The sequence below is a fragment of the Melanaphis sacchari genome, unplaced genomic scaffold (genome assembly GCF_002803265.2).
Source record: "Melanaphis sacchari strain LSU unplaced genomic scaffold, SCAv2.0 Contig188_pilon_pilon, whole genome shotgun sequence".
Classification (NCBI taxonomy): domain Eukaryota; kingdom Metazoa; phylum Arthropoda; class Insecta; order Hemiptera; family Aphididae; genus Melanaphis; species Melanaphis sacchari.
In genome coordinates, this window is record NW_020270906.1 from 227,698 (window position 1) to 244,110 (window position 16,413).

At 29.7% G+C, this 16,413-nt stretch overlaps 1 protein-coding gene across 1 annotated transcript; it reads left to right on the forward strand.

Moving 5' to 3' along the window:
- The first annotated feature begins 615 nt into the window (after positions 1-615).
- LOC112592733 lies at positions 616-6,361 on the forward strand. Its single transcript, XM_025336888.1, has 2 exons — positions 616-1,232; positions 5,739-6,361. Exons 1-2 carry the CDS (start codon positions 1,082-1,084, stop codon positions 6,326-6,328), a joined length of 741 nt encoding a protein of 246 aa, XP_025192673.1. The 5' UTR covers positions 616-1,081; the 3' UTR covers positions 6,329-6,361.
- Positions 6,362-16,413: the final 10,052 nt, after the last annotated feature.

Here is a 16,413-nt window from a genome sequence, read left to right on the forward strand (position 1 = left end):
TGTCGCAAGGCGACACGATGGGATCATGGAGAGACCGGTACACGACGATCGGAGTTGCTCGTGAATACCGATATTTATGACGTCGGAACCCACGTAAGGCAGATGACTATAATATACTGGACTGCGACGGTTTGGACGGAACGACTTACACGATTGCGACACCCTCGCACATTATTGCATCAAGCCGATCGGCCTCCACGATGCGGTCGGCCTCCGGATTCGTACCGAAAAGTTACAAATCTCGCGAACAACGCGGCGACCTCGGTCGGGGTAGTCCGACACGTCTTTATCGTTGTTGTCGTCGTCGTGATGATACGTGGGCACAACCCGACTGTAGGGCTTGCAATCCATTAGATCTGGTTAATGTGCAGGTACTCGACGTACACAGGCAAACGACATTCGATCGAATTTGCCGGTAGGTTAAGGAGGGCGGAAAGCGGGGCTAGCATTATCCCGAGTAAAGGGCCCCGACTAACCCGCTCAGTAGCTCGTCTCCAACCCATACCGAAATCGTCCAGGTCGAGCAGACGGGTATAGATAACACGTATAAGTCGTGGTTACATATTATTTGGCACTCGACCTGCAGACCTAACCCAGTCGACGTTGAAAGCGGCTGACGGACGGACGACGGACGTCGGCGTTACGGCCGATCGAGACGTCGGTGTGACGGCGTTCAAACAGTCGGCGACCGAGCCACGGTACCGCGGTATAGATACGACCCAGCGGAGCAGCGATTCCGTCGGGCGGAGGCGGCCGTGTCCGTTCACGTTGGCACGACTGCAACAGCCGCCGCAATCGCGGCTGCTGGCCGCCGGTTTGTCGATTCGGCTTTCGGCGAGGCCGTCGTCGCCGCCGCCGCCGCCCGCGTGCAGCGGCGGAGCGGGTAAACGTCCGGTGAAACGCGCGTTAACAACACGCGCGAACCACGTCGTTCCGTCAACAACAACTGTGCCGTCGGTGTCCTCCGTCTTTTCAAGTACCTACTCGTAGACGTGCGAAACACAAGCGTTGTGAATCAAACGACGACAAGTCTATAACGGGCGGATCAACTGCGCTACCTCCCCGGTGGCGCGCGTCTACCATGTCCGGCAAAGGTTCGTTGGAGGTCAGCCGTCTGATAGCCGAAGTGCACCGGAGGCCCGAGCTGTGGGACCGGCAACACCCGCAACACCACAACAGGTCCGTGCTGGACCATCACTGGGAGTCCGTGGCCGCTATTCTGGGCATTACCGGTAAAGTCAATTCCATTATCGCGACGATAATAATATTATCGTTGTTACTTGTTATTATTATTACTATTATTATTATTAACGGCGACGGTAATAATATATCACGTCACGACCGTCGTTCGCGCATCGAAACGGAATAATATTTTTCGCGTAACGCAGTTGCCAGTTAGTACTGTCGGCGGCGGCGGCGGCACCACATCGCGTTTATAATAATGTTACAATGGTAATAATAATGGATGATATTTTTTGCAGTGCGCGGCGGCGGCGGCAATGATAATAATATTGCGCGTTCCAATCGCTCTAGACGCGCTCACTCGCACGCGCAGTCCTCGGGCTCGCGTGTATCGGTGGCGGCGGCGGCGGTGTTGTCGCCGTGGCCGTCGTCTCCTCCACCGGTCCGCCAGCCGTATCCCCTCCTCGTCCTGCAAACCGCGACGCTCGGAAACCAGACGCCAGCGGCGGCGGCAGCAGCGACGCGTTTTACAAGAGGCAGCGTTTACACGCGGCGTCGGCGGCGGCGGGTGGCCGTCACGGCGCGACCGTAGAGCACGTGGGTATGCGCGCCGTTCCTCGTCCTCGGCGCGCACACCCGCCAGACTGGCGCGCGGCACCCATATCGGCGGCAGCGCATTTGCCTCGTTCGTATTATTGCTGCTGTCGTTATTGTCGTCGTCGTCGTCGTCGTTGTTGTTGTTGTTGTTTGGAGTCGTATTGTATACATGGCACGGCCTTTGTGCGTTTTTTTTTTCTCGGACCCATCGTCATCAACCCTACCGACTTGTCCGCACAGGTGACAGTCGTCTCGCGGCGACGACGCCACTCGACGTTTACGCCGACCGCGTCCGAATGCGTACTTAAAATAATAATAATTTTATTATATTGTGTTCTCGTGGTGGACGTTGTGTGACGGGCGGTGGTCGGTTTAGGCGATTACAATGATTTTGACCGAATTATACAAAATTTTTATATTTATCTGTTCGGGCGACTATCGCTGTAGGTACCTGAGTACCGTTTGTGGCGACTGGCGAGTGAAATTTATTCTTACCTGCACGACACGAGTGCGGTGTGTGATATTGGACGTGGACGACTTTATATTTAACTCGATATCGATATTTTTTTCATATTAAAAGTCTATTATTAGTTATTAATATTATTAATAACACGTAGGTAAATAATATTGTAACTATGCGATATAATTTTTCCAACCGGCATTGCTATAGGACAGGCCGGACAGGGGTCGGCAATTAAATTCTATGGAGGTCCAGAAAATCAAAAAAAAAAATTTTTTTTGAGGGCCAGTAAAAATTAAAAACTCAGATATTAGTTAATAAGTGTTGTGTTATCGCAACTATTATTGTAAATAGCAATAAACGATAAACACCATCGTAATCTCTAAATACATCATAAAATAGATAAAATATATTATGTGTGGAAAACCGGCATTATTAAAAAAAAATAATATTTTTTGTGGTCCAATTATTTTTCCTTTACGGGCCGGATTTGGCCCGCGGGCCGCCTATTGCCGACCACTGCTATAGGATAATAATATATTATAAATACGAATTTGCCCATTAACCTGTCTGTACGAATTCGCTCAAACAGTCAACAGATCAAAGTTTGCGTCGATTTACCTTAACGGTCCGTGCTCGTCGGGACCGCTTGAACTTCATGAACGATCAGACAGATCATAAGTTTTGGAACATACCGATACCAAGTTCTCCGTGTAATGGATTATAAGTTGGGTATGATGTTTGTTTGGTTTGTCCGATTTGGCGTTATAGTGTTTACATAAGCGTTTTCCGGGATCAAACTTGATTTACTTTCGACTAAATAATAATTAGAATAATAATTACTAAATAGAACTTGGATCATTTTTTAGTATTTGCCGTTTTCTATTTACCAAGTGATCAGTATTTTTTTTCTTTGTGACTACACGACAGCAATAAAAACCAATACAAAGAATACTTTACCAATGGGACTTACGTTTAAAAATAAAACTCTATCTACTTAAATTCTTCAATTACCAGTTGATACTGTAGATTTTATTATCGTTCATATCAATTATTTATTGTTAATGGGATTGTATTTTATATTGTACGTACAATTGTGCATATTAAGATATATTATGTTGTTGAAAATATATATAACCCGATATTTAATAAAAATGATATTATTTCTTATGAAAATACAAAGGTTTCACTCATACAGTTATACCTTTTAAAAAATAATTGAATTACATTTTCTGCACTTCTACAGGTTACAATACACAATAAAATCGTACAAATTATTATTAAATACACTTTCAATCGAAATTTTTATCATAGGAATCGTGGATCATTATATTTTCAAATCCTTTTTTACTTAGTTTCGTTTCACTCTATAATATTAAAAAACAAGTTGCTGTAAGATTCTACGAGTATTATCAACGGAAATATTATGATACGAATCTATGTTTAATTTTTAAGCATTGTGGTATAATACATATTATACGTTATTAATTGTTACAAATATTATATCAGGTATAAGTGTACAATTGTACAAGATGTATAGGAGTAAGAGATTGTTATTTTTTTGATAAAAAATATAGTGTTAATGTATAATGAAATATACGTACTTAAACCACTTCAAATAAAAATGTTTGTAGTAAAAATAAATATATACCTTTAAGCAAAAAATCTTTCCATTGAATTTAATTGAATATTTACATTATTTTTATAATTTATCTAACAAGTTTCTCAGTAAAAATGGTTATTTTTTTAACACTATTATAATATAAATAAAAGAATATATTTAGTTACAATAGCATATTATTGCACTATTATGAAACAACTATTTATCATTAAATAGATTATAAATTATGAATTTATAATACATTTTTTTTTATAAGTAATGTATATTGTTAGTTATTAAATATAAACTTGTAGATACCTATTTAATTAGTATTATGTACTACAATGGAATAATTTACAGAAAAAAAATCAGATGAATAGTATAATGTATACAAATAAATCTTAATGCTTTTATTTAATTTTACCATACATATTTGTTCATTACTCTTACATTGTACAAAGAGTTTTAAAAATAGAAAATTAACAAAAAAAAACTGTAGAATGTTATAAAAATATAAAATAATACAGCCAAATTACCTATGTAGTATGTATAAGTACTTAACTATATTAATATCGTAATACATGATTTGACCTATATATTAAAAAAAAAACAATGTTTTACAATAAGTAAAAATGAATTTGTTTCGAATTCTCAGTCTTAGAATAATTATAATTGACTTTAATAAGTCTTTATCAATACATATACATATATATATATATATATTAAATTCAGTACAAATTTATTGAAAATAGTCGTAAATAACGTTTTCATCCAGATAATTAAAAATAATATTTTATAAATTAACTATTAACCTATAATATATTTATTGCTGTACTACAATAATATTATACAGTACTTAGTACAAAATAATTTTATTATATTACCCAATTATTTATGTACTTGGTATACAAGTATGTTAAGTTATTTATTTCAATAAAACAACGTCATTATTAGGGCTCGGAAGTTGTAGGAGCTAAAAAAGGCAAAATATACACGAAGAAATTACAACATATGCATTAATGATGTTAAATATACAAAATAATTATTCTGTATTCAAAAAAAAAAAAAAAAATGTATCAGATATTGTTAATAAATTAATAAAATAATAATATACATAAAATTTGTTTATAATTGAAAACCATTTATGGTAGGAATTTTGGCATATTATTAAGCTGAAAATATAATTAAAAATATTTTTTCAGTATTCTTGAAATTATGATAAATAGGTTAGGTACCTTTGTTAAAAATTTTGAGTTTTACATTCAATATTTATTTAATTGAAATATACCAGTTAAAAAAAAAAATCAATTTTTTAGAAAAATATGAAAAGTGCATAATATGCGTACAAAATCAATAAGATATGCACTTTTTTTTTAGCTAAATTTATAAAATATGCAAAATATGCATTTTCAATTTTTTAACTCACTATTATATAGTCCAAATTTTTAGCTTGGTCTGCTATAAAGTGAGAGCATACAGAAAAAGATGCAATTCCTAAAACTTACGATCTTTAGTCATTATAAATTTAAAAAGAATCTTTGACGTTAATAAAGAACTAATCAAATTTTTCAAAATAAATCTAAAAAGAACGGATATCTAAATACACGGTACATAATCAAACTGTCTGATGTTAAATTTCCCTAGCAATGATAACTAATTTTTTTATTGTATTGACTAAAATTTGTTTTATAAATTATATACTTATAAAAATAACAATTTTAGTGCGTATTACGCATAGTGACTTTGTTTTGGTCTTATACCTAATATATATATATAAACTATTTAATCATTTATTTGCATTAAATTATTATTATTATTCAGTGTATATATAAATATAAAAGTATATTACTATAAAGTAAAAAACTGTAGTTTACTTAAATATTATATTTATAATTTTAGGTAAAGCAGCACGGGGGAAATGGAAAAACTTGAAAGATCATTTTCGTAAAGAGTACAAAAGATGTATGACTAGCTTAGAAAGTGATCAAGAAATGTCTAGATGGCCATATTTCCATTCTATGATGTTTATCAAAGATCAGATCTCACACACTGTCACAAATTCAGCATACCTGTCAGATTTACAATATCAAAACATATATCCAGAAGTGGAATTAAAAGAAGAAGTGTCGGATGAAGAAAATCCTTTGAACTGCCTTAACATTGAGTACGATAATCAAAATTCAGTCGAAGTTAAATCAGAGCATTCGAATCAAGACGAAAATATTTCTGATGACAAACATTTCTTATTGAGTCTTTTACCGATGTTATCCACACTACCAATGGATAAGAAACTCGTAGCTCGGATAGCAATCGAAACGTCGTTGCTCAACATAGCTTACCCAGATCTGAATACAGTGGACAATTTTCACTCTGGACAAACAACGGGTACCACACAAACATCGCCTAAAAAGACTGAAAAAAGAAAAAAAATGATCGAAGATGAGTTGCACCCGAGGAAGCGTTCATTAAACTCAAAAAAAATATATTGATATTTATTACCTACTTCATTAAATTTATTTAATTATTTTATAATAAAATAAAATTGTAAATAATATTATTATTTTTCTTTGTATTATCAATTATTATTATTAAAATTATTATTTTACATTAAATTTAAATCAGGATTTAACAGTTCCGTTTGTTTTAATTATTTAAATATTTTATGAATGATAATCGTACGATTTGAGTGTAGAAAAGAATAGAACTGAGAGGTAAGTAGCATTAAAAGCATAAGGTGGAATACTTTTTGTCATCAATAACAAACCTACTTCTAATAACAAACAAGTAAATTACCGTAGTAGTTCCTTAATATACCAATAAATGTCTTCCATGTGTTGTATAGAGTGAATAACATATATGGCTTTTAATTCTTTTTAATATATTTGATGCATATAATAAAATAGAAAAGAACTAAAAATATAATTAACTACTATAATGTAATATCTTTTAAGTTTTATTTTAACCAAAATTTAAAATCATCATTATTATTATTATTATTATTAACAATCATGCCCAAAAACTAAAAAGTTAATTAATAGTCACATGGTTCTTGTTTACATTTGCATACATTTTTTTCCATACTTATATTATGTTTATTTAATTACCACCCACCAAATTATTTATTACCAAACTCTCTAAGATCTCAAAAGGCCCAGGAACTGATAATATTAGTTGAAAACCTTCCATAAGTAAAACAAAAAATACATTATTGTTATCATTCTTATTTGAGTATTATAATATCGGTTCCGTTGGAGTGCACACGACTTAATTACTTAATTACTTACTGTATAAATAGAATGTTAACACACTTTTTGTTTTTTAGCTTAAGCACACGTACAACAAAAACAAAGTGCATTCACCCAAACTTATTTTGATTTTTTAATATATGAATACGATTCACTCATTTTAAAAATTATAGAAAAATAAATACTATTTTTGAGGGTTAAAAATTTGTTTAAATATTATCAAAAACATGTTTATTTAAAATTATGACATAAGTTTTAATTTTTTATATCAAATTCAATTAAACAATTATAAAATATAAAACCTATATGTCAAACATTAAAAAATATTATTTCCTATAATTTAGTAATTGGTAATTTGATTTGAAAATTTTTAAAAAACCGTGAAAAAATATATTAAATGAAACCGTTTTATCTATGTTGTACGTAAGTTTAAGAGAAAAAAAAATATTGTGCTTCTTTCACTTAAGAAATAATATCATTAATTATATAATCATTGATAAATTAATAATTTTATTATATAATGTTATACTTATGTCGAATAAAAAAAAACTATTACTTTCATTAAATTTAAAGTAAAAAGGTAATACAATTTATTTTTTCAGTAAAACAATTTAATGTTTAATACTAAGTTATAATATGTTCATATTAAGTATGTAGCCACTTAGGAGCTGTCTTAAAATGAAACAAATCAACAAATAAACTTATTTTAATTACTACCTACATACCTAATATTATTATTTTAAATAAAACAGGTATCTACACTTATTATTTACACTAAATATATTAATTAATAAAAATATATTGTTTAATTTTTTTAAATAACTCTTCAGTGAATGACCTAATTAAATGTTATATTTTTCACCACTTGGTGTTTTTTAAATACATATAAAACATCTTAAGAATCTCGTAACTTTTACGATCTTTAAAACAAAAGTGTTCATATTTTCCTTCTTTTCTTTTCTCTTCTTTATTCCATAAAGACTTTTTTTCTTCTCTAAGAAATTAATTGAAACCTATTTATTTTTAATTATTTAATATATATATTTAAAAACTCGTATACGTATTTATCTGGTTTAATTTATTCTGACTAAATGGCAAAAATTATACTAACGATAAAAATATTCAATTAAATAGTTTATAACAATTATTAATATTTATACTGTATTCGACATTCATCATTTTCCGGAAAACAAATAATCTTAAAACAGACAATAGTCGAAAACACGTTCTGATGACGACAGAGGCACTGACTACATACTTGGTATTTTCATACAAATATTATATTATAATATTATGGTTTTTTTTTTTTTTTTTTATTCAAAATATAATTTTTTTTTTTTGAAAAGTTATACAAACAAGTTAACGACTACTCGTTATAATTTTAAAATTATTAAAAATTATTATATACTGCAGCTGGCTCTTTACACACGCAAGCCCCAAAGATATACCTCACTCCCCTTCTTCTTAATCCTGATCTATACATTATAATAGTTTAACATTTTGCATTGTACAGCTATCGCTTAGAATAAATCAAACAATGTTTTTCAAAAATAATATTAATACCTAGGCGTGTTTTCACTGTGACGATTGAACGGCCTGCAAAGCTTTAAAGACCACTGCAGATGTTGAATTTTAGTGAGGTTCAATAAAATATTTATTATTATTATCATTTATACTGTTTTTTTTTTTTTTTTTTATTTATATTTACGGATTTAAACCGGCTAAAAGGCTGCGTCGTTAACGGTACATTAAAATGGAAAACCTATATGGCGTAGATTTGCTGCCGGGGTATTTTTCGATGGTCTTATTCCTTTCCGCGAAATTTGCCCTCTTCACTCGCATTCTTATCGTGGGCTCTGAGTGCGCATCCGACCGGCAACCAATTACACAATATAGACATGGTATTATTATAATATGTACGGAGTGGTGTTATCGGAGATTCGATCTGCAGCTGTTGGGTCGCTCCGACGATGAGCTCGCAAACGGGCTTTTGTTATCGGCGATTGTCTCTCGAGACCCGTAAAACTGCTGCAGCACATCCTCCACGGCGACATATTACGTATTTATGTTGTACGAATACTTACTTGCCGAGTGGAAAACGGTTTCGGGGCTGGGTCCATCGACATGCCCGTCTTTTGATTAACTCCGGTCGCCATCGGTAAATAAAATAAACAAAAACCAATTCCATATAAATCACAAGGGTCCGGCCCCTTTCAGATGTTGTTGTCTAAGTACTATCTAATTACGGATTGTTGCAGTGTGTGGAGCTTTTATGGCGAGAAGAGATTAGTAGGATGGCGTTGGCGTGGGTATGTATGTATTGATATGGCGAATTCCAATAGGTAGATACTATAGTAATGCGATTTCTACACGTATACGTTTACAACGATTGCAAGCGAAGTGCAACCAAACAAGGTGCCTTTTTTAGTAATCTAGAGCTGTTTAGATTGAAAATAACGATATTAGAGTATAATATGTCGGTAGATACTTATTTAACAATATATAAACACATTTTGGCACATAATATGCTATCTAAAACTATAACTAATAACTATCAATAACTAATGCCTATTTCAATGTTAAAAAATTCAATATGAAAGGCATGGTAGCTTATTACCATGTATTGTATTACTTTAAACATAATAAAATTCTTTTGATTCAATATTTCAATGTTGAAACTAAATTTTAAAGGCAATTTAAACGAATAAAGAAAAAAAAACATTATCTTTATTGACAGTTACGAATGAACAAATATAATAGTATAACGATGACCAATGCTTAATAAATAGTTATTATTGTTACTTATTTTTAAAATAAAAAATCAATGACAATATATTTGCCATGGTTTGTTTCTATTGCTTATTCATTTTTTTTTTTTTTTTTTTTGTGTAACACTAAGACAGAATAATGTAAATGAAAAGTTTATATAATTGCGTCATCATAAACCAAATTTTATATCATACAATATATCTAACATTTTGATTAATTGATTGAATCATAAAATCAAAAACCTTATAAACTTTGTAGACATAAAACAGTACGAGGTATGTCGCAATAAATACTCGTATGATATGTTAATATAAAATATAAAATGAAGTTGACTATTTTTTACCAGTCGTTTATGGAAAAAATTCATGAAAATATTGAAATATATCGACAAACGCATAATTTTTACTAAAAAAATATTTCTCTGCAAAATTCACAGCAAACTGAAAAAATAACGATTAAACTAATCATAAATTACCGAATAAATAATATCTTAGGTGCATGGTTGATCATATGGTGAACAACGGACTTATTTATTTTCGGTTTGGTATCGTTAAAATTAATTAACTTGGTTGTTATATAATATGTATAAAAGATTATTCGTTTGATAGTACTCCGTTATCTCGGACAACACACATTTTATCGAAGCCATTATTACATAATTACCTAAGTTCGGTTAACGCTCCCATAGGTTTTGTTTTGATCAAATGTAATAAAAATAAAATTTTTCTTAGCAATGCAACGTTTGCTCGGTCAGCTTTTATATAGACTATAATATAGTATATATATATATATAAACTTTATATTATTATGTTGCTGTTAGTCTATGAATCAGATTCGTATACATTTGCGGTATCATTGATATCGATATTTCCGTTGACTTTACGCTGCAAACAAAAGAAAACGCCACAGACGCGTTTTGGTTTGCTCGATTTCCTTCCTACAGTTATTCTTCATATGTGTTTGAAAACATTTGTTCCTGCTTACGTACAGTGCATGGGAGAATTGTAACATGTAAGTACGTAGTCGCCTGGTTTTATTATTTCGCTCAAATCCGTTATTATTGTTATATTAATGAAGAAGTGTATAATTATCGTAATAATTGTTGCATCGTTCTTTGTCCATGGGAAGTGATCCGAACCAAAACAAGCGTAAGTAATTTTTCTTAGCCTTAGTCACTTCCGTAGCTAAAAAAAAAATAAAAAATAAAATAATAATGAATAAAAGGGCGATTGTTCGGGTTCAGGGAGTCGTGTAAAACACCGTGTTGGTTTATCATGTACGGCGAATGATACGCTCTCTCACGTGTCTGCGACCTGCACTTGACAGTCGACAGTGTATAATATTATTATGTGTCACACGTTGTCGAAGTGGTTTCTTTTTCACGGTCAGCTATTTAGTTATTTCGTCCAGAGTTTTGATAACCAATTAAATTTGTTTACTTGTGAGCGAGTCGAGTTTACCCGTGCGAGACGCCATAGCACATACGAAATTCGTTCCACCGATTGTATGTATAGTATAATATTATAAACATTATAATATACAGGGTGTCTCGTGGGAATCCGCGATGATGGATGTAGCAAGCTAATGCAATACAATCAAGACTTCAAATATTTGCGAAGCTCACTTAATTTATTCACTGAAAAACTTTGCGTTCAAAGAACCTTATTTCAATGTACATTACCGTATACACGTTATTCTGCATAGCAGTTTAATTATATATGAAATAGCATCTTATAAAGAGTTACGGCAATATACACGTATATTATATTTGATTTTGGTACAATGTTTTGTTTGATGATGTTAAACATCCTGTGTAAAATCGATAATTGTATTTATTTTCGTTTATTTTATTAATTGGAACAATATTATACTAACAAGCTTGTATACAACTAATGGGCCTAGTAAAAAATAGGAAGCAACGGTCTATCGATTAATGGCATTTTAAATAGGGTGTCATGCATGTAGATTTTTCATTTTTTTTTTTTTTTTTTTTTTTTTTTTTAATAACAAACACATTGTATACCAATGATATGTTAGCCAATATACATTGAAGTTCATTCATTGTTATGTATTTTATTAAATAATAAATGTTATTAATTGCGCCACTATGTCAAGTACGAATTATAGTGATAAATAAATAACAGTTGAAATCTGAAATATTTAATTAAACATTTAATAATTGTTAGTAGTATTACGGCTGAAGGGACCGGAGCTGTATATAATATCAGTAAAATTCAACATATTGTATTGAGTATTTATAAAAATTAATATTTTGTTCGTATTCTATGGTACTAGGTACTTTTATTATTATAAACCAATTTACACTATTATAGATCTATAATAGTGTAAATTATTATAACAGTAGGTAATGCTTCAATTTTACTTTTTCCAATAAACAATAAAAATATAAATTTAATCATTTTGAGACTTATTACACGAAATTTCTGTAATATCATTGAATGGAAGAAATAAACGAAAAAATAATGTGATAAAGAGTATGAACATGGAATTGTGTTTCCATGTTTAAGAGCATGTAATCTAATAGTATATTTTCATATGAACTGTAAGTACATACAAATCTCGTAATGGATAAAAATAAATTGAACTAAATATATTTTGAGGACGCTGAAAACAAATAGCAGAAATGGGGAGGAAACAAAAGAGATAAACATAAACATTTGAAATAAATGCTAAATTTCGATCATTTAAAGTAGTCCCTAGAGGTTTCAAAAAGGAGAAATAGGTCTTATGTCAGCATGCATATCTTCTTGTCACTTATGATAAATCTAAAGACCCTCAAAACTTTGTCAGTTTGAATGTAAAAATGATTTCATCAAATATTTTAGTATATTTCAAAAGTTACTTATAATCAATTTGTTAATATGAAAAGTTTGGCCATTTGAGTGATTTTTAAATATTTTGTGCTTTCCATTTTCATATAGAAACGTATTTAAATAATTCCAAAGTTGATGTATAATATGTTTCAACAAATTATTAATTTTAGATTAAAAATATATATATTTTATTTTATAATCAAAATCTAATAATATTATACTTATATAATATCTACCTAAGTACTTAAAAATAATAGTAAAAATCTAGAAAAAAATATTTTTCAAAATTTGAAATACATATCATTATGTACCTACATAGTTAATATTTTAACAAAGTAAAGTATGCAAATAGACACTTCCAAATAAAATTTGTGATGTATAGGGATACTTGTTTTGAAAATCAGATAAGTATTAGATAAATGTTATTATATTATAAATCATATTATAATATCTAGAAAGTAGATCCATATTGTAAAAATAATTAATGATATTTCAGATTTTTTTTTTTTCAAGAACAATAATAAGTTTTCAAATTTATTGTGAATTTTAGTAGTTTTAATAGTTTGAACAATGACTCTTTTTTTGAGCAATTCATAAAGTTATAGGTATTATAATATAATATGTATAGTCATTTAAATAGCTACATTTATGAATATTAATACAGTCATAATATAGTGTTGGAAATTTGAATTGATTTTTGGCTAGTTTAATTAATTTAACATTATATTATAAGTTTCATTTATTGAAATATATGCATATTTAGCAGTTACATAATACAAATTTGTGGTTTCATACAATATTCGTATAATATGCTAAGGGTATAGGTATACATAACTATAATAATAATCTTGTTTCAAGTTTAAATACAAAGTGCAATTACAATTTTTTATAATTTATACAATTTTATTATTAGCTTACATTTACATAACAATGAGTAAAATGCCATACACTATTTTAGGTACCTACCTATATTAGGTACTTATTTTTATATTGTATAGTAGATTTTATATGTGAGTAGTTTACCTATAATATTTATACATTTCGCACCACTATATTAAACAATTTCTAATCTTTGACGGATAATCTACATTTAGAATTAATTAATAAAGGAAATTAATAGCAGTTATATAAGCTTCAACTTAAGCCTTAGGTATGATATTATATTTGAACATAGGTAATCATTGCGAAAGTAGCAATATCACTGTAAACAGTATAAACCGTTACACGCATATATATATATATACGTGACGTGTTCAGAGAATTATGTGTAAACATATTATGTTATAATGATACGTTTTCGTGGAAAATCACTCGAGAGTATACAAAGTAATAATACAAGAGTATGTTTAAAATGAGCAGATATTTTGGTTAGTTTGGTATAGTTCTTAAAGGGTCTCCGTCCATAATAAAAGACTGCATAATGGCCTATTCATGGAATAAAATAACCGAATTTACTATACAAATTATATTTATGTTTAGTAGGTGGTTTTGAGTTTTTTTTTATTTTATTTTATTTTATTAGTTAAAAGGGTGACTACTTGTTCAATGCACCTGCTGAATAAACGGCCAAGTCACCAGGTATAGGACACAAGGACAAGGAACATAGCAACAGTCTGTTCAGTCATGTCTGTCCCCATGGGTAGAATTAATTTTGTCGTGTTTGGTATGCATTATGTATTCACGTCTTACATACGATTGTCACTCAATTCCATTATATTACTTCCAAGGTATATATATATATGTATGAAAATAATTAGAGAAATGATAACTTCACTATCTCATATTCAAAATATTTATGATGTTTATTGACTCGATCAAATAAAAGTATAATGAACTTAATATTATATTTTATTTACATATACCAATTTGAACTATGTTAAAACTCAATCGGATGTATTTTGATATACAGATCATTAATTAGTTATGTGCAACTTAACTCTGTATAAAAAATGGTAAATTATATTCAAAAACTTTGAAGACTAACTAATTAATTTCCTTAAAAAATATCGATTTATACAAATATAAATCTATGAAATTATGACAAAAATAAAAAAATAAAATTATATACATAGTAAAACCTCTAAATACCGGGTACTATCAAATATCGATAGAGGTGTCCGCTATTTAAATGAAGGGAGGTAAATGAAAAAACGATACTTACATGTATATTTTTATTATCTGTAAGTATGAATAAACTTATAGGTATTATTATTTTAAACAAACTCAGTTATCAAATGATATGGCCATTTCCTATGACAGATATGATGAACCATAACAGTTTGATAAAATGTAAAATTTACATTGCAATAAGATAAACTTAGATAATTATTACGATGAAAATTATTAAAATCTAGCCTTAAAAGTGTCCTTTATTTAGAATGCCTTGTATTCAGAGATTTTCCTATAAATAAGTGGTGATAAAGTTTTCGTTCCCGAAAAAAATATACACTATTTAGAGGTCATTTAGAGGTTCCGTCAAATGAGGTTTTACTGTATTTTATTAAACGATAATTATTTTAGACGCCAATGATCACGTTATTCTAGTTAAACATAAATATATAATAATAAAATCTTGAATAGATAACCTACTTAAATATTTGTCTCAATAATTTCTATGAACAAACATGAATAGGAATTCAACCTGTAAATTTGAGTACAAATTCGATGTTAAATTAACTCAGTAAAAACGCACGATTTAATTGATTTATTGATAATCTTCACGAATGATAAAAACTAAATATTATTTTATTTTACATTTATATTTGTATGTCGTATTTTTATTATACATAATTAGTTTATGTATGTAATTGTTATTTAGAACTAAGTAAACAATTAATAATCTGAATCATTGTACAGTTCTTACATATCATATGAATATTATGATACTTACTAGAAAAAATAAAAATATCAAAAGAGGACAGTATAATTCAAATTGCATTTGAGTACCTATATTATATTTAAGGGTTTATTTAATTCAAAACTGCTATGTGTCAGAAAATTATTTATTTGAATACTTCTAAATAAACTTTATATATCTGTGATTAAATTAATGATACTGAACAATTTGAACAATTAATATCTCTTAAGAGTGATAATGGGTTACCTAGTAAAATTATGAATAACAGTAATGTTGAGTATGAAATAAATGAAATTAAGATTGATTTATTTAACCAAAAAATAAGGTAAAAGTTTGAATTTTATGAAAAAAAAAAAATAAAACTGTATGAATAGCATTTAAGTTTTAAATTATAATAGCAAATTATTACATTTTTAAAATTGCTCCCTCTATATGATTATATTTTATACAAATAAATAACTCATAATAGTTAGCTGATAAAATATTTTGTTCAATAATATATACGATACACGCAATCATTTGATTCCAATTATTAAACTTTGATCAAAATAACTATGCATTAAAAAATACATTGTCAGTAGTTAATATTTTATCATAAAAATCAAAAAAACTAAACATGTATTAATAAATAAATAAGAAAACTTCACTACGGAAAAAACTGAATTTTAAACGACTTTTATCTCATTAAAAAATATTCCATTCTGTATTTTACCAATACAATCGTACCCGACAAAAAGAAAATAGAAAAACTTTAGAAAAAAAAAACAAGAATTCGGAGTAATAAAGTTTTGATTATAAAAATAATGATTTAATTAAAATTTAATTAAGAATAGAGAACCAGAAATAGATTCATAAAAAACCAAAAGTTT

Bases quoted from the DNA above. Each gene is read 5' to 3' on its own strand.
- LOC112592733 (XM_025336888.1), top strand. From the start codon at position 1,082: ATGTCCGGCAAAGGTTCGTTGGAGGTCAGCCGTCTGATAGCCGAAGTG. The intron at 1,233-5,738 runs GTAAAGTCAATT...TTATAATTTTAG, and splicing joins CGCTATTCTGGGCATTACCG to GTAAAGCAGCACGGGGGAAA.